General features: G+C 38.4%; 2 protein-coding genes across 3 annotated transcripts; both read left to right on the top strand.

Moving 5' to 3' along the window:
- The first annotated feature begins 1833 nt into the window (after positions 1-1833).
- gda (guanine deaminase) lies at positions 1834-13037 on the top strand. The gene is made up of 14 exons (XM_004072660.4): positions 1834-2006; positions 2565-2653; positions 2955-3126; positions 3323-3410; positions 7475-7580; positions 8122-8149; positions 8247-8354; positions 8485-8592; positions 8675-8772; positions 10347-10414; positions 10694-10840; positions 11591-11709; positions 11810-11837; positions 11937-13037. The coding sequence occupies exons 1-14, from the start codon at positions 1878-1880 to the stop codon at positions 12011-12013; spliced, it is 1365 nt and encodes a 454-aa protein (XP_004072708.1). The 5' UTR covers positions 1834-1877; the 3' UTR covers positions 12014-13037.
- Positions 13038-14957: 1920 nt separating this feature from the next.
- On the top strand, positions 14958-20243 carry si:ch211-214j8.12 (uncharacterized). 2 transcript variants are annotated; one of them, XM_020706032.3, is made up of 6 exons: positions 14958-15093; positions 16637-16728; positions 16845-17122; positions 17581-17747; positions 17823-18976; positions 19376-20243. In XM_020706032.3, the coding sequence occupies exons 3-6, from the start codon at positions 16882-16884 to the stop codon at positions 19767-19769; spliced, it is 1956 nt and encodes a 651-aa protein (XP_020561691.1). In that variant the 5' UTR covers positions 14958-15093; positions 16637-16728; positions 16845-16881; the 3' UTR covers positions 19770-20243. The 2 variants fall into 2 exon arrangements, with proteins under 2 accessions (XP_020561691.1, XP_004072709.1); XM_004072661.5 differs by lacking the exon at positions 16637-16728.
- The last annotated feature ends 1948 nt before the right edge of the window (positions 20244-22191 follow it).

Below are 22191 nucleotides of genomic sequence, written 5' to 3'. Positions count from 1 at the left end.
CTGCAATAGAAGCTTGATTGTTTGCGGCTTCTGCACGCAAACCGTTTGTGTTTGGAAAAACTAGCGTAGTCTGGTACAGTAGTGTTTCTTTTTTGGCCTTAGGACAAAGTCACAATTTGTTTTTGCTCTCAAACCATCTGCTTATGTTCAGCAGGTACTTGACTTTGCCTCGAGATCAGAGGGATCCCTTATAGTGAGGTTTGTACGATTTTTGGCCAAATGTTCCCACAGCTGTGGTTTTTGCCTTTATGGAAAGGTTATGCTCAGATGTACATTTTTCTTTACTGGGTGGCTTTTACCTACTGGAACTGCCTCACTGGTAATCTGTTTAAGGTGGTGCAACATTTTTTACCCCAGTTCAAGAACTATCCATATGCATTTCATCAAAAAGGACGTCATGAATGTCCCATTTGTATTGCTGTAAATTAATATTTACTGAGCTGCTGAAATCTTAAGATTTTGGGGAATTTTTTTATTTTTGCCAAGATGCAACAGGAGACTTAAGTTCTAAATAGATTTATGCTTACTCTTAATTTAGGAAGGTTTCTTACATTTTTTTTAAATAATTGGTCTGCCATTTTTGCCCAGGTGTTGAAACTATTGAAACGTTTATGTGACTTTGATTTGTGAGTGAAGGGGATTTTGAGCTATAGTTGGGTGCCACTGGGTGCCATGCTGAAAGTTCAGCCACATAAAGTCAGATAACTTTTACCTTCCAAAAAAATGATGTAATGTTTTCCATGAAGTAACTTTTACTCAGAAATAAGAAATGTCAGAGAAAGTTCTCCTTTTTCTGCATCAAGTCACAGGATAACCATAAGTTCTGTGCAGATCATCCCTTTGGTGCATGCTAGCATCATCATAAATTCATGTCATTAGTCATGTGGACTTTATAAATATAACAATGTTGTAACTTCAATGTGTTTCTCATAAATATGAATGTGTTGGTCACAGAGGGGTCACATTCCCTTGTTAATGCACCTCACTGGGCTTGTTTTCTGCATATACAATATTATTTGAAAAAGAAGAATCTTTTCCTCTATAAAATCTCTGAATTTCATGTTCCATAGTCATTAAAAATGTTAGCGTGTTCATTTTTATAGAAAAAGAAAAAACGGGTACAATTACACTAAAAGGTGACTATTACATTTTGGATGAAGGCAGGGTACAACCATTCATACAGGGACACATGTAGCTAAATACTCTAAGCACCCTCATAAAGACGTCTTAAAATCTTGAATTTAACATGTTTTTAAGCTGGATTGTTAAATTAAACCTGTATACATTTTAAAAGTACATCACCTAAAGGGTATCAAGTATATGAATGAGAAGCCAGCACCTAAACTTTGGTCATAAATCTATTAATTATTTCACAGATTATTTAATGGTCGGGAATTCTATATCATAAAGTTAATTTTTAAAAATCTGTCTCCCTGTTAAAAATTACAATGTTATGTGCCAATTTGCAAAGCATTTTTAAAGAAAAAAAATAGTATAACATTTTGCTTTATTTATAAAAGGATGTACTTGGAATTACTTTCAGAAGTTGATGGACTTCAACGAGCCTTTTTCATTATGTTCCTGCATATTATATGTTGCCATTCTTATATAACATTTAAAGTTAATGCAAAGTTTGGCATACTCTTTGGAACAATAGAAAAGATGAGGGCTTACTTTCCTGCACGCCAACAAAAAAGCGTTTATGGATAAACCCAAGCCGCGCGGGCAGACGCACCTGAAAAAGCGCAACCACCTCCTGTCCTTCTATTGGCTGCTGGAAGTCCTGCCTCCTAGTGGGTGTTACTCTGAGCTTCACTTAGAATAAAAATCCACCGGCCAATGTCAAACTGAGTGATTGACAGTGATCTGGAGGAAAGATGGCAAACTCGGAGTGTTCCAGCGGCCCAGTTACGCACGTTTTCAGGGGGACATTTATCCACTCGACCCCCGAAACGGCGCTGCAGGTCCTGGAGGACGCGCTCCTGGGAGTGGACACTGCCGGGAAGGTTGGTCCCTTTCTGAAATGAAAATAAAAACAAAACGAAATATTTGCATTTTTGCGTTTCACTGGTTTTAAAAATAAACGAATGTATGTTAATGTTAATTTTCGCAGCATTTGTTTACTTTAAATCCCCGTGAATCTAAAGCAAAGTGCAGGTCTTTTTTTTCAACTGCTATTAATCACATAACCTAATAGTCTAGTTATGGTAAACTTTTATTAAATACTGTTTAAGTTTTTGAACACAATAAAAGGATGAGGCTAAATAAACAGCAAAACTTCTCCCTAGAAAGTAAAATAAAAATTAAGAAAATACTAAAGTTAGTTTTTCTCAGTTTGCACTCAAGCATTATAAAACAATGTTGCAGCATTACTCTGAGAATAGTGCAACAATATTGCCCTAAAATACCTCCTGAGTGGGGATCTTCCAAGTACAGTCTATTCAAAGTGTTATTAATTCTTTTCAAATTTATTTTTACATTGCACAGAATTTTATCAACATTTTCACCTTTCACATCTTGCAATTTTCAAAAAGAATTTACCTGATTTCTTTTTGGCTTGTCAGATTTCTTTCATTGGAAAGGGTGAAAACTTACTGGAACTGTCTCAGAAGTTTGGATTCAACCCATCAGACGTCAATCAACTGGCACAACAGTAAGTCAAATCAAAACCTTTAGTTGTAGATTTACAAGTTTTGATTTTAGTTGATTGGGATGGATGAGTTTGAACACGATCGTCTTGAAAAAGGACCAAAAATGAATGAATGAACTCAACGTAAAGGGGAATCTGCATGGGTAATAGCATCATAATAGCAATAATATTGGTCGGCAAAGACGGGATGTAAAAAACACATCTTTGAAACATAAATGTGCATATCTTGCTTTAAAATATATATTATAAATGAAATATGATTTGAAAAATGCATTTTTTATCTAACTTTAATTTGATTCTGCAGTGAGTTCTTCATGCCAGGAATGATTGACACACACATCCATGCATCCCAGTACAGCTACGCAGGCACAGCCTTGGACATGCCTTTACTGCAGTGGCTCAATACTTACACCTTCCCTGTGGAGTCACACTTCAAGGACTTGGAGTTTGCCAAGAAAATCTACACACAAGTAGTGGTGAGTTTTGGCAAATGGTATCTTTGAGACTAAACAGTCTCAGCATGGCCCTATAACAAAGGTTGTTGGGTCATTTTAGTGTCATAAAGACACCGTATGCTTGCAGTTTTTCATGTGGCCTTTGAGATTTGTAACCTAAACTGTACAGGCATTTAAAATGAGTGTTAATCCATGCTTTGGTTTCTGTGCTTTACAGAAGAGGACTTTAAGAAACGGAACAACAACTGCATGTTACTTTGCTACCATACATACAGATGCCTCTCTTCTGTTGGGTCAGATTGCAAGTAAGATTTCCTACATGCAAACCCACACATGCATTGATCCTTTTAAATATGGGCTTCCTCAAACAGCATGTCCCATCTCCAAAGAGTACACAAAAACACAGATTATTAAAAAAAAGAAAACGTACTTTTAAAGCATAATTTTCAGACAACTTTAGAAACTCATTGTGACGATTTAAGTAAATTTTTCCCACTTTATTATGCAGCACCTCTTCCAGTTGTACAGTATCCGTTAAAAGTAGAGCACCAGCTCAAAGTACAATACAAGTTCAGGTATCTTAACTGTTTTAAGGAGAATTGCTTCTCTCTTCAGTTAAAAATCCTGTAAAATCTGAATGGAGCTTCACCTTTATGCTTTGTCCTTATCAATGTGCTTGCGTCATTCAGAACACATGGTCACATAAATGTGTAACGATGCAGCCGAGCTGAACCAAACATTGGCTTTGACAGTTTTACAGTCATTTTATGTAATCAGGTACATTGAACTCTAACCTTTGTCCTCCTTACAGCTAGCTGTTACTTCTTGAACATCAGTTTTCAGCATTGGTACATTTATTATCTTGCATCCATGTGCTCTTTAAAATTTGTACTTTCGTTTCCCCTTTTGTGCGTTGTATCAGGCAGTTCGACTCGGTATAGCATTCAGAGTTAGATTAAGACAATGACTAAGCATGTAAAATCAGATAAAATTTTCCTTGGTCATACAATTCCTTTCAGAAAATCTGATATAAATGTGCATTCTCTAACTTCATTCCAGATGTTTAGTCACAGTAGCACAAACAGGCGCAGCAACAGCTCTCCACCCTAAGTCACCCGCTGATCATGCACTGAATCGGTGACACTTGGGGAAGCACATCCTTGTTACACACATGCAAAAAGCGTCTGAAAGATTTGTATCTCAGCATCTCAGATGAGGAAGAATACATCCGGCCAGGTTAAAAACAAACTTAATTCAAAACAAATTAACCTGGTTTTAGATTTTTCCTTTTTTTTCAAATTAAAAAAAATAACTAAACGTGCTGTACAAAGGTCTACCACATGCATGCTCAGGTTACTAAAGAGTGGAACAAGGATGGGATTGGGTCTAAAAAGTAAAAAGTAAAAACTAAACTATACTGATAAAATTATTTAAAAAAATATCATTATTAATCAAATATCCTGGGGTAATTAAACACAACAGTGGACTGAAAAAGTGTTGACACTGGAAATGTCATTGCAGGTCATGACAGGAAACACTGATGTAACAAATCATATTGGTCAAGGCTGTGTTCCACTTTGCCTTTCCTCCTGCAGCTTTGCTTGCTTTCAGTCCTCATCCCCTACAAGCACTGATTTATTCCTGTCATATGATAAAGGAAAGAAGTTTTGATTTACCTGCTGATCCTAACAGCGATGAAAACAACTGCCATAGTTGTCTATAGCACTAACTCAAATGTGGTGTGCTTAAGCTTTTACAGGTAAGAAAAAGAAAGTACCCTTCAATTCAAAAATTTTATAGATGAGAAAAGACAGTATAACAATAAAGTCAGTCAAATGGACCTCAGCAGTTTAAATTCAACTGTAAAAACAAAATGTGAGTTTTGTTGGGTCACATCATACAGACAGGTAAAAAGTCTTTCACTTCAACGTTTCGGCGATGAAAGGACCCAGAATGACTGGAATTAGTTTAAGAAAGGAACTCGTGAACAGAAGACATGGCCGTTTGACACAAATGAGTGTGATTTCACATGACAGTCCATAATAAAGCATTACAGGAACTTAGCATAACAGGACAAGATTTGGCTTGCTATAACAGGTCTTGGATTTGATAGGACTTCCCATGAACGAGGCATGACATACACAGCATTGCTTGATTCGTCAAAAGCTGGACTGCACAAGATAATAAACCACCATAGACGTGGCTTACGAATTGGACTGGACTTCAGTCCGAACACCAAGGAGGGGAACTGACGCAAGTTCTGACTGTTAACATACAATGATCCGAGCAGGAACTGACAGAAAAAAGTACTGGTAAATCTAAATACACACAGTGAATTGTTGAGACAAAGACAACTAGGACCAATCAAGAGACAAGGATATGGTACAATGGAAGGAAAAACAAAACCAGACAAACTAAAAACACCTGAACTAGTGTCCCTGTATAAGTAAGATCACCAAACTTAAATGTTAGACAAAGGTAACAAAAGTAAACACAATTTGTTTTTTAAATGAAAGCATTTTCAGACATTAAGTGTGAAATTAAGTGATGACAGAATAATGGTATGGGACTTTTCTGCTTCTTCAAAATCTGAAAGACTTGCTTGATAATTGTAACCATGAATCCATCAGTCTCATGTAAACACCTGAAGGAAAATGTCCATCTATCTATCAGTGATCTCATGCTGTTGCTCCTTGGTTCTGCAGCAGAACATTCGCCCCACAAATAAAAACACTCTCAGTTTACTTCTGTTTTGTCTTGAGGAGCCAAAAAGGCCAAAGGGAGCCTAATCAAAGTCCTGGTATAAATCTGACTCTCAATTTTGACTGAGACGTAATACACCAAAGTTGTAACTAAAGATTTGTTTTTACACTACGCTGCGTTTTTATTTAACAGTGTTGTCTAGAAGAGTGTCTACCTTAAAATCTAACAAGGAATGATCTCTTTGCTATCTGTGATACTTTAAAAACAAGGAGAAATCATACATTTTGATCATTCCTTAGACAGGTATGATAGTTGATCTGAACGCTCATGCAGTTGGAAAAAATGAAGACGGTCTTGGTTCACTTACAAATGAACACTAATGTTGTTCAGTACAGCGTAAATAAAAACTATCAAGCAGATCAATGAACAGAAATTACCTAAAGCAGTGACATCGGTACAGTGCATTACAAACCTTAAAACAGCCAACAGTATCAGACTAAGAAGAAGTGGGGAAAGGTCAGGTGGAATTCCCAATCATTCAGGTTTTGCTTGTTTGTGAGTTTTGTTTTGTTTCATTTTCCTTTTATAGCTCCTGGATGTCTTAGTTGGGCAACTAGACAATTTATGGTATTTGTTTTATTGGTATTGTGCCAATAAAGGCACAGTAAAAGTATCTTAAATGGTAGTTTAGCAAATGCTGATTTTTTCTGTGACACTTAAACCTAACCAATAACCTGACTTCAAACATAATCCAAACTTACAAAAAGTAATATGTGACCGTCTATACATACAGAAGTGGTCAATAACAGTGTTGTTCTACTCATTCAAAGTGTTCAGACTTAGTTTATTAGTTTATTCATGACACAAATGTAGATGTTTGGACCCACATGCAGACTTTATACTGAATCAAACAAGTAAAGCTCGGATTTTCTAAATAACCTTCTACTGTACCTCTCCAGGATAAATCAAAGCAGCTAAGGTGTGTCATAATTCATAACAAAACATAACATTACGGTAAGTCACAAACCTGAACCAAATCATGAGTCATGAACCAAAGCTGGAACCCAACCTTAGTACACAGGGTACAGCTTTTTTGTGTTTAACATTTATGGATTTCATCAGAGCATGGGAAAACAAAGCTTTTAGGTACAACTTGTCTCTTGCAGAAGCTACTTTAAGGTTCCCTCATCTTATTTTAAATACGCTGAACAGTGGACTGACTTTGGACCATTTCTGCTTTTTAGGCAAACAAAAATGACACAAATTATTAGACTGAGCTTAGCTTATGATAACTCAGAAGTAATAGAAACTTAGTTGCTCTAAAAACAGCTAAATGAAAACTAGAACTGTGGAATTCCAGGAAAACAACAGTAAAATAGAACAAATAAAAAAATGTGATTTGATGGGAAGATGAGCTACAGACAGGGTGTGTTTTCGCTTAAAAGTGATGATTTTAGGACATATTAGTTCACATAAATGATAGCTGTTGACTGAACTAAAGGAGCACATGTTCAAAACTCTGGGTGCCACTGTATGTGCATCTTGTCACTGTCATCTTCCTTCCACATTTAAAACTTTGTGGGATACTTAGAATGAAGTTTCCATTTAATTTGGAAATAAATGTTTATTTTAAGTCAGTTTTCTTCAACTCTTCTTTTGGTTGCAGATGACTTTGGACAGCGAGCATTGGTTGGCAAAGTGTGCATGGACAGAAACAACTCTGTGAAACATTACAGAGAAACCGTTCAGGAGTCTGTAGATGAAACACATCGGTATGTATTAACTGTTAAAATAAATTACAGTTTCTGGCACTCTTGCCTTACAGCAAGAAGGCCCCCAGTTAAAGTCCCGGCTAGGGGACCTGAAACAGAACACCATTGGGGGGCCTTTCTGTGTGGAGTTTGCATGTTCTCTCCAGGCATGCGTGGGTTTTCCAGCTTCCTCCTACCATCCAAAAACATGCTTCATAGTTTAATTGTTTACTCTAAATTGTCCCTAGGCGTGAATGTGAAAGTGCTTGGGTGTGTGATTTGTGTAGCTCTGCGACAGACTGGCAACCTGTCCAGGATGTCCCCAGCCTTCGCCCACAAGTGGCTGGGATGGGCTCCGGCAGCCCCGTGACCCATCTGGGCAATGTTTACTGTGCAGTCATGATGTTATGCTGTTATGATGTGGTGAAAAAACAGTTGAGTCTTAAGGTTAATTTTCATTTCATAGCAGGACCTTTCAATAAAAATGTTTTATAAGTCTACATCTTGCATAGAAGGTGATCCTAAATCATTAATCATTAATCAATGCTTTTGTTTTTCCAAGATTCATCAAAGAGCTTCTAAATAAAAAGGTAAAACTTTAGTGATTCAGAAATTAGATCAAATTTTCAAAAATACATCAGACTTCCTTAGTGTGTGTTTCTCTTTTTTGGGGGGGTATAATTGCAGTACCCCCTTGTAAAGCCAGTGGTAACTCCTCGTTTTGCCCCGTCCTGCACAGAAGCTTTGCTTGAACAGCTCGGAACCATTGCAAAGAACAACAACCTTCACATTCAAGTAAATCCACAGTGCCATCTCAATGAACCTTTTAAAACATTTAAAAGCATAAATACAAGTTGGCAAAGTTATTTAGTAATGTTATCTAAAGCTTTTCATGAAGTAACTTTGTCTTGTTTTTTATTGAAAGAGTCACATCAGTGAAAACATTGATGAACTAAAACTTGTAAAGGAGCTGTTCCCGGACTCAGAAACCTACACAGATGTTTATCACAAATTCAACCTGCTCACTGACAAGGTAAGAGACATCTCATCACTTCCCTTCACAAGTTTTACTGTTGACATTTATGACAATACCTGCTTATGTTGCTGTTTCACAGACTATAATGGCCCATGGCTGCCACCTCAGTGATAAAGAGCTGACCGTGTTCAGAGAAACAGGAACCTCTTTGTCTCACTGTCCCAATTCCAACGTTTCGTAAGTCTTTTTTTAAACAAACACCTCAGTTCTTGAAAAGGTAGCACAAAGTAAAGGCAAAATACTTCATTTGCATTTCATTGAAGCCAACATCAGCAGATTAAAGTGATAAGAGAAACAGCAAACAATGAATACAAATTTTAAATATTGAACATATAGGAAAAAAAATTACAAAATGTAGTATAGGAGTACCCATGAGGCTAGTTGTGACTGTTAAAGAATCATCAATGACTGCAGAAAAAACTTTTTTTTTTTTGTTTAAAAAATATAGAACTTTTGTAAAAATAAAGGAAATACATATTGCATAAAGGTACGGAGCCCATGACCTGACATGGCTAAAAGAAAAATTAAATGGTTTCTACAAATTACGTTTTCTTTCCCACGAAAAAGTATTTCTTTCTCATGCAATAGTAATTTCTTCTCACGGAATATTTAAATGATTTCATTTGAAATATTAATTTGTTAGAACAAAAAAGTATTTAAAAAGAAGAGGATCCTAAAAGTTAACTTTTATTTTGGCATGAACTGGAAGTAGTTATTCGTCAGGCAGTGTTTTTTCTGAGTAGCCCTAATTTTGTGGAAAATTACATGAATCTTCTTATCTACTTAGATTTGCCAAGTTTCACTTTGCAAAATGTGACTGTTTCCATTAAATCATTTATGCGAATAAACACAAACCAAATCATGCGATAAGTCATCCAAAAACACGGATGTCACATTTCTTCACATTTCTGTCTGTGTTTATGTCATTACAATGCATGGAAGACACGGAGGATGTTTAGAGATCTGATTTATTCATGTTAAAAAAGCTCTACAAAAGCATCGGTAATCACGTCTCCATGTCTGGGTTCATGACATCATTCAAAGTCTCTCCCAGTATTGTGACTTCCACTACTGCTGCACAGCCATATTCCGTCGCTACTTTTGTTTCTGTGACTCACATTAGTTTGAGAGGGGAAAAGTAAAAACAAGAATCAAACTAGAGAGTCTTTTTATAATTGTCTCAATGAAAATAAAAAAAAGCACCCCACACACCCTTCTGTATGCCAGCTAGCCAGCCAGTGTAACCAGAAGCAATTAAGTTTATTTCTGGTTGAGAATACGAGGATTGTAAAAGGTCACAATTATTTTGAGGGAATGAATTAGTCATTTTTTTTACCCGTGCCAGGTCACGGGCTCTGTATAAAAGCCAAAGCTAAAATAAACTGTAGGATGTGTCAGACGGAACTTTGAAGCCATTAGGAAGTCGTGAATTCACAGTAAAGTTCAACAGACAGTATTTGGTCATGACTTAATGTAGATGAACAGAAGGATAGAATTTTTGGAGAAGTGGACATGTGGTTTCAAGTGCAAGAAGTTGAGAATGACGGTAAAGGCTGAGACAAAACTGTGTGGGAAGTAACCAGGACATATAGTTGATTCCTTCATAAATCTACATTTTAGAGTGATAGCCTTCTGTTTTCCCTGTAGGTTATTGGTTGGTTCTGAATGATACACCACATTTCCTCAAAACAAAACGGAACAGCAATTGTTTGAGTTTTTTAACTAAATTTGTCATCTTTCCATTTCACTAGGTTGTGCAGTGGAATATTAGATGCCCGCAATGTCCTGAATCACAAAGTGAAACTGGGGCTGGGTACAGGTGAGTGTTTTTATGACCTTGTTTTGGAGCTAAAGTATGTACTTGTAGATGTCTTTCTCTGATATCTCAGCTGATTGAGACATTACAGCTTGATTTCAGATTCAGATTAACTAAACTTATCTGATCCCAGGATTCAGGGGCATGTAGGCCAGGGATAGCTGGGAAACATGCAGAACAGAGGTGCTTAGAGAAACAGGGTTGAAGACCACTACTTGACAGGATGTGTGAGTTCCTGTCATTGACATTCAAATTTCATTCATTTATGTGATGGTCCTTCAGATGTTGCAGGCGGCTACTCGTCCTCCATCCTTGATGCTGTGAGGAGAACTCTAGATGCATCAAAAGTCCTGACAATCCAGAACCCACAGCATCAGACTCTCACTTTTGAGGAGGTGTTCAGACTGGCCACACTGGGAGGCAGCCAAGGTGGGACAAAACCGTAACTCTTTATCTCGTTTACTGAAAATCCAACATGAATGACTGTCATACAGTAAAGAATAGAGAGTGAGTGACTTATTTTCTGTATTAAGTTAAATTTATACTGTATACATCTATGTATAAAAACTATGACTAAACTTTAACCTATAGGGACTAACTGATATGTAAGAAAACTGCCATATAAAGATGCACACTTCTTACATTTAACAGACCAACGTTCAAACCTTTTTTTCTTGACTGATTTAAAACTGGTCTTTAAAATTTGATAAAATTATACCAAATTATGGTTAAGAAATAAAGCATTTTCTTATTCCTTTGTAATTATTGAAATATATTAGAGCTACAAACTGTCTACAAAAATGCACTTTATCAATTCTTCTGCTCAACTCTCAGTACAATCAGGCTTCAGGAACCATGTGAATCAATGCTGACAGATCATCCTCCTGTAAAGCCAATTCTCATGAATGAATTGATCAGTACCTTTATTCCCATCTTGCAAAATGACACTTCCATTTGGCTTTTGCTTTCTTTAGATTTTTCTGTGGTAAAATCTATCCTGAGAATGAAGCGGATGTAAAAGAAAGCCTGAATGAAGGCTTGGATGCTGACTTTTCAGCACATGCAAATTTTAAACAAAGAAGCATGCAAACTCCAGATACAATGTGACATATTCTAGTGAAGGCTGAATTTCATTTAGAAAGATTTGGCCATCTTTAGTCATCTGCTTTGTGTTTTCAGCCCTGTCCCTGGATGACCAAATTGGAAACTTTGAAGTAGGGAAAGACTTTGACGCCCTGAGAGTTAATGTGGCAGCTCGTGGTGGGCCCATTGATTTGGTGCAATGTAAAGAACCAAAGGTGGGTAACTTTGTTTCATCTTAGCCTGTTTATCCAAAAGTTGACAAAAGCACAAACTGTATTTTTGTAAAACTATTTTCAATTCTATTTTGGGTTTCAGATTCTGTTAGAAAAGTTTTTGAATCTGGGTAAGTGTCAATTTTCAGCTTATTTGATTGTTGTTTTTAAGCATAAAGCTAACCATTTGACTTTCTATTCTCTTTTTCCTCCAATTTGCCCTTTGAAAGGAGATGATCGGAACATTGTGGAGGTGTTTGTAGCTGGGAGGAAGGTGGTGCCATGTGAAGATCTGGCATTGGAGTGATCTCCTCAGTCTGCTCATCATTTTAATCAGGCTAACCAGGAAAATGTTCAGTTTCACGCATTCACTGTTTAAAATTAAAAATGTCTCTTTAAAAAAAAATAGTAACTATTTCGCTCCACACAGCTTGTGTGACACACAAACTTAATCTGCTCTGTGGCTGCACAAAGTAAAATTTGAAAAAAATCTAAAACATTAACACACAAAAAGAGGCTGTTTTTTTTCAGCAGAGGCTCAAGTTAGTCTGATATTCATTGTGTTTGAAATCACTGTTGCTGGGTTTTTCATTTGGAAAAAACAAGGGACCTTTCAAATGTTTCAAATTCCTTTTTTGTTTTAGAAGTCAACCTATGGCCTTTTATTTGAGTTCTACTTCTGCATCATATTAGGATCAATAATAACCCACTAAAGTCTGTAATTACTAACCCTTTGATGCCTATTAATGCAAATATGCGTCAACCCACTTCTGCTTCAAACTTACCTTAATTTAGCATCTACTTGAAAGCAACAACAGAAGTGAAATTTTTATTCATAATGGAAACTAAATTCTGATGTCAAGGACTTAAAATACGAACACTTTTTATTGTAACTTTCAATTATTTTAACTAATTGACAGAGGACTTGAATTGTTTTCTACCTTCAATTGACAAAAACTTGAGGGAATTTCCTCATAAAAAGATGTTCTTTGACAATCCCCCTTTTTCGTCCTTTTTTTTTAATGCAGTGTCAACTAATGATCTGACGGACTTTAGTGTTTATTATCAGTTTTTTATGAAAACACTCCATCTAGAGCTATTTTGACATGGAAGGAACAACATACTGTTTTTTATGTTTATTTTTCTGGTAAGATTTATTCTAAGCAGTTTGTAAATTGTTGTTAAAAGCTGGATGTAATAACATGTATTAGCACAAAGCCTGTAATGAAATTGCTGAAAAGTTTCTTGTGACTAATGTAACATAATAGATAAAGATTTTTTTGCATTCTTTGAGCACTTAATACGTCATTTAAATAAAGAATATCACACAATGTGTCAGCTTTGTCAAGTTCATTTAGAACAAAAATTCTAAGTTGTAAAGCAATAACTCAACATAGTGTCTATGTCAAAAAATGTGCCAGCCTTACCAAAGGTTGAGGAACTAGCAGAGGGTGAAAGTAACAGGGGGAACATAAAAAAAATAAAAAATAAAAACAAATGCAAAAGCACAAGACTGGAGATAATTCACCTGCTTTCAAGAGAGAATGTGCAACAAAAATTCAGATATCCAGTAAATGTCTAACAGATATTATGGCAGCTTCTGCAATAATCTGGAGGCTCCTTTGGGATTCGTTTTGGAAATGAAAAATATTTTTTTTAATTAAATTACAACTGCTGAATTAAACTTTATGCTATCTGTCCACTGTAAAATCCGCAGTGAAAATGCAACCACTGTAAAAATGTACATACAACGTACCTATCAGAAATAACTGATTGAGGACCTGAACACAGTAGACCCAGCTTAAAATCAAAACCTTGAAACTTTAATAAACCTGTACATGAACAAAGTGTGCAAAAAGGGAGACCCGATGAGGGCGGTTAAATATACTGAGGAGGAAAAACTCCAATGAATTGCTACAGCTAAGGATAATTGACTAAATTAACCTAAAGTTGAAAATTGAAAATTGAAACGGGAAACAAAACACTGGAAAACAGAATGTAACATGGCCCAAGAAAATTTTATGTAAAATAATAAGGGCTCAATCTTCACAGCACAGGGGGTTATTTGTTTATTTTTACCATTGAGAATCCACAGGGTCAAATTTGGTCACTTTTTCCCCTAATTTTTTAATCTTATTTTCATTTTCCCATTTTTTGTTTCCATTTTTTTTTACTTCTGTTAATTGCTGGTACCCAAAATTTGAAAAAGCCAAATTAACTTTAAAAGCCCAAAGGTAAATAGTTCTTGGGATCTCCAGGGTTAACATTATTAACAGGAGTGCTGTTACTAAAGACGGGGTTTCCAATACAAACCGGAAATTTACAACCTACTTAATTAAATTAGGGATGATTCAAAGTCAATTTCTCCGTTAAAGTTTGCATTATCAAGACAAACTTTTTAGCTTTACTAACAACGTTTACTATATCTGTGATAGAGTATATGTTTATCAGAATGTTAAAATACTATTGTATTTTAGTGTGTATTGTTGCTATGTAACTCTTTATATGACAGTATGTAAAATAGTGAGACTATTAACTCCACAAACACAAGACAGGTTAGGGGAAAGGTGATCCTGTATGACAAAGAAATACATTTTTACTTTTTATGTTAAATTGGTATATATTTTAACATAAAAATTTAAAATGTATTTCTTTGATAAACATTTTAACTTTTTATGTTAAGTTGGCTGAGAAACTGGATTAATGGTATTTGTTTCTCTTTTTTCATAAAGCAGCAGAGCAGAATATGTGGGTTCTTTCTGTGAAAACGTTATCAAAAATCTTCTCATCTAATGCCCAACAGTTTATATTTCACAGAAATAATTTAATAAACACAAACTTCCTTACGTTTTATGAAGATCATTAGGAGTGTACACTGTTGCTCTTGCACATTGTCCTTTTCATGCAAAACAATGGACACTATTGTTTAATATTTGTGTTGGAGTAATAATATGATTGATTACATAGTTTGTTGGAGGTTTTATGTCTAACACATTACATAAGATAACTGGAGGAAATGTAATCCAGATACAGTATCTCTTATGTCCATGGGAGCGATTGTCCCTTTATTTGGTCTGTCAGGAGAGTTCCACCTCTTTACTTATGTGTCGGTTCTCTAACTGCTAGTAACTGCTTGTAATTGTCAATTCGATGATTAAGTTCTTATATGTAACTTCATGCACAATCAATGTGCATAATCACGTGAAGAATTCCTGGAAGACTAAACTCGGGGATTACAGCAAAGCAAACAGGTCAGGTCGTTCATCATTAACTTCATACAGGAAGTGGCGCGAGAGAGTTAACGCTCTTCAACGGAAAGAGCAAAATACCTTCTTGTTTTTATCCTTTCACTGGAACGTCAACTTTCAGCTGTGTTGGGTCTGGAGGGTATGCTCTTCGTGACATGAATTACCTTTTTCAATTACTTTTGTCTAACTCTAAAGCGAACTTAGTCGTACGCTTTCACTTTAGCCATAATAGCTTTCTTTTCCTTCTATGAAACCTTTCTCTGCCTTCTTCACCTCGACGTCAAAGTTGTCAACTACTGACCCCTAGTGGTAGACTGTGAGAAGGCATTACACAGTCAGTGCCGATGTTATAATTCTGATGGCATATTACTGTTATCTTTTATTGTAAAATATCTAGAAAGTGACTGATTTTCATGTGGGGGGAAAATCCATCTTTTAAGAAAAAAAACTTTTTTTTCAAGCTCTCAATATTTCAAGATTTGTTGTTCCTCACAAGTCTGACAGTGCAAAGAAAAAGCAATAAAATAGAATGAAATAGCGATCGACTAGAATAAAATAGCAATAAAATAAAAACCATAAAGAGACCAGCGTTCAGTATTAAAAAACAATCTTCAATCATTAAAGTGCGAATGTGCATTTAGCAGCAGTCTTTTATGTGGAGGTTGGTTGTAAGTCTGTGTGCATAATATGTTGTGTCTTTGGGTGGTGCAGAGGGTGGGGTCATCCATTGGGTTTCATTGTGGTGCGGAGTTTGTGAGAGCATGTTTACATGAGGAGGACAGTCCATTTAGCAGTCTCACAGCTTGTGGAAAGAAGCTTTTTGACATTCTAGGTCTGCAGCTGATACTCCCGAACCTCCTCCAAGATGGGATGAGGGGGAACAGTCCATGGGTGGGGTGCAGAGGGTCCCTAATAATGGAGGTTGCTCTGCGTATCCAGCGCTGCTCGTATAACTCCCCCAAGAATGGGAGAGGTGCACCAACAATCTGGCTGAGCCGTTGTTTGTTCTGAACCTTGCATCTGCCAAACCAGAATGTGAAGCTCTGTGTCAGAATGTTTTCAATGGTGCCCTTGTAGAAGGTGATGAGGTGAGTTGTTGGAATTCCTGCCTTCCTGAGTCTCTGGAGGGGATGGAGGCAGTTTTGTGCTTTCCCGATGACCGTTGTGGAGTTGCACCCCCAGGAACTTGACACTGTTGACCTTCTCCACAGCAGCACCGTTTACGGTCAGACGTGTGTGGTGGTGATTGCCAGATGCTCTGAATTCGATCACCATTTCTTTTGTATTGTCCATGGAGTTTATGCTTGCTGCTCCACCTCTATTCTGTACGTAAACTTATCATTGTCGTTTATGAGACCAACCACTGTTGTGTCGTCTGCAAACTTGCTAGATAAACGTGCCGATTGTAGCTGCACAATCGTGTGTGAGCAGACTGAACAGCAGTGGGCTCAGGACACACCCCCTGTGGTGTGCCCATGCTCACTGAGATGCCCCCTGATGTTTGTCTGCCGATCTTGACCGTCTGCAGCCTGTCTGTCAAAAAAGCTGAGCGTCCAATTGCAGATTGCCATGTCTACACCTGGTAGCCTCAGCTTCACCACCAGCTGCCGTGGAATGATGGTGTTAAAAGCCAACCTGATGTCGATGAAGAGGACTCTAGCGTAGCTGTTTTTCCTCTCCAGATGTGACAGTGTGAAGTGGAGAGTGGTGGAGATGGGATCATCAGTGGATCGATTTGCTGTGACAGCTTTTTTCCTTCTCAATAATTTGATGGGTACAGATTTCCCCCCCTGATGTACTCTGCATCACATTCCAGTTATTTACAGTCTCACAGAGGAATCCGAAAACTAAAGACAATTTCTTACATTTGTAATGTGTGCTGTTCTGCAGGTTCAGCATCTTCAGATAAAGCAGCAGACCTCCAGCCATGCCTCTGTTCAGGGCTGTGGATGAGCACGCTTTAAGAAAGCCTCGGCCCCGGCGATGGAGGCTGAGGAATCCGCCACACGAAAGTGACTGGAGGGCACACGAAGGCGTTCCGTCACTGACACGCCTGTGTTTACTAAACCTGGCTGACAACATGAAAGAAGTATGGACAAAAGACTATGCTGACAACTACCTAAATCACTACGTCTTCAGATACATCATGGGACCCTTCAACTTGCTTCGTGAGTGTGTGAGGGTTTAAAGACCCATTCTGGTGAAAATGATGTTCTTTGTGTTTGTGTGACATTTTTCTATTGTTGGAGGACATCATTTATATGAAGAAAATTAAGATAGATCATAGTATTTCTTTATTCAAGTTGTTGTGAATCAGAAGCGTATGGGAAAAATGCCATTTGAAAACGATTGTTATGTACAAACTCCATGCGGCACAACCACTTACAGACGGCTCGATCAATGTACATCTTCCTTTTCCTAATCTGAGCTGACATCTGGCTCTAAACTGTACCCCAACCGTCCTGCCCACAACTCAGAGGCAAATTTCTAATGAACTTCTGCTGCTCTGCAGAATACTCCATCCAAGACAATGATACTGTTTTTTTGATTTTGTTTAAAAATGGCATCAATATAATTCATAGACCACTGGAAACACACTCTTTTTCCCTGTCTGTTGACGTTGTAGCCGGCGACCTTGTTGAGGAGCTGATGTGGCTGCTGGGTTGTAGAAAGCAGCTGTCTCGGGCTGCGCTCCACCTCCTGCTGGTCCCTCAGCTCAAGAACCTGTCGCTAGTCACGTGTCCTAGTCTGGTCATCCCTTCCTTATGTGTCCACATTGCTGCATGCTGCCAGGTAGGACAAAAATTGCTAAATGCAAGGCCGTGGGTCCTCTTAAATGACACAAAAAGTGTTTTTTTATTGTGTTAGGGTCTGTGGAGTCTGGATTTGTCTGGAGCTCTGCAGCTACCTTCTAAGTTCCTCTGTGAAACCCTCCAGACTCTTCCGGCTTTGCGCTCGCTCTCCCTGGCCGGCACACCCTGCGACAGCAGCGTAATCCGGACCATCGTCTGCCGCTGCCGTTTCCTGCGACATTTAGATGTGTCTCGCTGTCATCTGCTTTCTCCAGCTGCCCTGCTGCCCCTCGGAGGCGCAGCCTTCAGTCCATCCTCTCTTTCTCCCTCTCCAATCCCGTCAGCCTCCTGCTCTGCCCCCGCCTCATCCCCGTCTCCTCTGCCCCTCATCAGCCTGCTGGCTCTGGACGTCGGCTTTGGGGAACAGACGGGGGACCCTGCAGTGGCAGCAGCTTATCTGCTTCTGGTTTTGCCCGGGTTGGAGAGGGTGGCTTTGGATGAGCTCACCCAGGCTTGCTGTCTCATCCAGCACAGAGAGTTCTGGAAGGCAGATGAGTTTGCCGACAAGTTAGGAATTCCCAGGCTGGAGGAAGTGTGGCGGGAGAGGATCCAAGGAGAGCAGGGGAAAAATTGGAGAAAAAGACGGGAAGGAAATTCCCCCAACAAAGAAGATGAGACCGAAGAGGAGGAGCTGATTCTGTTGAATGGCTATGAAAGTGAGGAAGAGGAAGTTGCAGGTGCAGAGTTCCCAGATTTTCCAGATGAAGCCGAAGACAAAGCAGGTGTTTCATCGCAGTCAGACCTGATCCTGAACCTGAGGGACGTCAAGGGGGTCAGCTGTGACTGTGTGGGCAGTTTAAGCCACTTGTGTCCAAACATCACCTCCATGTCTGTAAACATTGACGTAGATGGTGACATCAGCCCGTTTGCCTCAAGCATCCGGACATGGTCGAACCAACTGCGGACTCTTTCGGTCCACCATCCGGGCCCTTTGGCGGACCTCCTTCCTGCTTTACAAGTTGCAGGTTCTTCCCTGACCTCTCTAACCTTAGAGGGGGTCAAAACTAGCCCACAGACTCCTCTACTGGAGATCATTAGAGGCTGCCCAAAGCTCAGGGACCTGCACATGTCTGGAGAACCTCCTGGAACACGACAGGAAGAAGGAGCGGACGATCATCTGGGTGAGCCGGATCTCCCTCAGCTGCCAAACCTCTGCTCTCTCAGCCTCAGGTAAAAGCCCGTTACAGGAAGCCTTGAAGTGGCTGGATTGAATGTCTGCTTCCTTTATTTATTATTAGGCAGATTAGGAAAAACGGACATTTGTTGGAACGTGACAGGTTTGGGGGAAATTGGAATTCAGGTTGTTTTTAGTGACAGAATCACATGTCTGTGCCGTCCCTGTGTAAGAATGTCTTCATATTCCTCATTTGTTAATGCGATTATTGCAGTTATATGAAAATTAAAAGGAGAAATTTCCAGGAATAATAAATAAAAATCAGAAAAATGGCTGTTTCCATACTAGATAATAAACTTGATTTACAGATCTTACAAAAATATGAGAATCCGATGACAGCTTCAGAACAATAAAAAAAAATCCTCATCTGATCTGTGTCTCCCAAATGTCTGCAGCTTCTCATACGAGCACAGCCAGATGAAGCCTGCCATGTCCTGGACGTCCCTCCAGAGGGTGCTGAAGTGTCTCCTGATTGGCTCTCCATCACTGGAGAAGCTCTCCTTCGTCTCAGTGCCGTGCCCCCTGAACGGCGTGCTGTGGAGTTTGCTGTTTGGAGCGAATTGGGCCAGGCGTCATGTCAGAGCTTCCGCCTGTTTTCCCCCCACGCCACTGGAGCGGCTGCAGCGGATTGACCTTCGGCGAACAGACGTGCTGATGGGCACTGTCAACATGATAATGCGGCACAGCAAGAGGCTCAGGTTTGTGGATCTGAGTCACTGCTGGAATATCAGCAAGGTGGAGTATCTGAACCGGAAGAGTTGTGATAGAGTCCAGGTGGTCTGGGTGTAGCGGCGTGAATAAACCGGCTTCAGGAGCTCCAGCTTGAGACAGAATTTCTCTGATATTTCATGGAAAATTAGTGTTTACTTCCATTAGAAATGCAGTTTAGGAGCCTATTATTAACTCAGTGTTAGCAAATGTTCAACCATTTCATTATTTTTACTTTGTAAAACATTTTTCAAAGGTAAGGCCTTAACCCCATGATATTTTGGTTTGTAAAACAAATGTTTTGAATTTATGTAAAAATTCATACCAAACGTGCTTTTATTAATTTTGAAATTAATTGAAAATTTAAAAATTCAATTTATAATTTTCAACCCACATCTGGAAAACAGTCAACATCCAAGCTTTTATAAAAATAAAAATCCAATGTTAGCGCTTAAATGATTTCAGGACCTTATCGTTTTATACAGTTTTTTTTTCTTTGGCAGGAAGTTATATTACACTCTACCAAAATAAAATCAGTTGTTAAAACAAATAAAACATGAGCTGATTTTGCTTTTTCTAAGTGTCACAAAGTCCTGAAGGAACCAGATTAGATTTGGAATAAAAACATCTAACTCGTGCTGTTTTAAAGTCCCACTCCCATCGACTTTTAATCTATTTTCAAAGCGTTCCTAGTGGTTTTTTATTTGATTATATCATTTTTAGCCAATATAAAAAACCTGTCATTTTCCAGGATATTGTTTTTGCAGATATTTGCTTGTGAGTTGTGGGCAGGACCATTGGCGGATTAACCCCGCCCCTCTTTCCCTCCCCATTGCTGAGGGTTTATGGCCTGCCCATTGTATTCTATGCCACAAAAAGGCTTTTTTGTCTGCTCCTCATTCCCTGTTATTTGAATGAAAAATACTCAGAGATGCAATTTTAATCTAATCTAATCTTAATTTTCTTTCTACATGTCCTCCATCATGAGAAAAATGCTACAAGAAAATGTTAAAAACACCATCTTCATTGGAGTGGGACTTTAACTATTTTTTTCCTTTCCTTAACATACCTTTACACTAACAATCATTTTTTTTAGTTTGATAAAAGTGTTTGTATTTAATATCCTTTTTGATCCGCTTCTCGCTTCTACCCTGATTTGTTTCAAACCCCACCCATTCTGCCACAGGGTCTCTCCTGATTGGTTAACCTTTTTGGGCATCATATTCGCTGAATGAATGAACACACCAGTTTGTTGCAGCATGTTTTTGTTTTTTAATCAATGCACATAATGTTTGCTATAACCAAAGAACCTGTGGAAATAATGAATATTACTCTGTGTATAGAAACATTCTGGCTAAATAGGGGCTACCCTTGAGACCTTGAGGTCTAACATGCTGTTAGTTATCCAGTTATCCCTTCTTACTGCTGATCACATGAAGCATGTCTAGTCGGTTCCTGAAATCTTGTCATCCAGTTAATACGGTTTGTCCTTAGTTAAAGTAAATAATTATTTAAAGAAAGCAAAGCACATTCACCCTCCGCACAGTAGCCTTGGACAGTCCAGATGTCATTTCATCTCACGAACTAAGCAGGTTTGGGGCTGCTTAGTGTTCTGGGACAAGCAGGTGCTGGAAGTCACTGCAACCACATGAGTGTTTTCATGTGCCGGTCCAAAGTCTGGGTGAATGCTGAGGCATCTGCCATAAAACTAAAGGCAAGTCAACCAATCCCTAAAGGGAATAAACAAAGGAGAAAAATAAACATTTACAGTGTATAGATATGTGAATAGTTTAACTGCCAGTGTTTTACAGTTTTATTACTTTTAATACCTTCTTGTCATTTATTTGCATGGGGGGAAAAAATTTGACTCATAAATGTTTTCATCGTGTAAGTTTTGCACCTTTTATGATCAACCAGGGGCAACCTGCAATAAACAAAACTATGAAAAAAATATTTAGTTTTGATTGTCTTTATTCTTCAAAAGTTGTGTAAAAGGTCTCTTTCAATGTTTTTAATAACTGGAAATAAGAAACAAAACCTGTTGGTTTCTACGTCCTAAGGCATGGCTCACAACACTGGGACATTCAACACATATTTCATATCTATCTGATAGCTCAGTTGTCATTCCTAGGGCATGCAATGAGCTAAAACTCCGGTGTGTGTCCTTAGGCAAGGCCTTTCGTGCTGCTGCCTATCCGGATCTCCGTGTGCCTTTAAAAATACAAGGTTGTGTCAGGAAGGGCATCCGGCGTAGAAGCTCACTGCCAAACCACCTGTGTCAATCAGTGAAACAGTTGCTATGACCAAATTCAGCAATGGTGGGCTTTTGACAACCCTAACTGTGATAGAAACTAGATGTCATATAGTTTTACAAGTAATTATAATAATAAATAATATGGGTTTTATGTTTTAGTTTATTTATAATACTGGAATTAAGTTTCAGTGCAGAGCTCCAGCCGATAGGCAGCAGTAGTTAACCGCACTTCTAGCTATACCACACAAA

This window comes from Oryzias latipes, chromosome 9 (genome assembly GCF_053564925.1).
Source record: "Oryzias latipes strain Hd-rR chromosome 9, Olatipes_Hd-rR_3.1".
Taxonomy (NCBI): domain Eukaryota; kingdom Metazoa; phylum Chordata; class Actinopteri; order Beloniformes; family Adrianichthyidae; genus Oryzias; species Oryzias latipes.
This window is presented reverse-complemented; position numbering and strand designations above follow the sequence as displayed.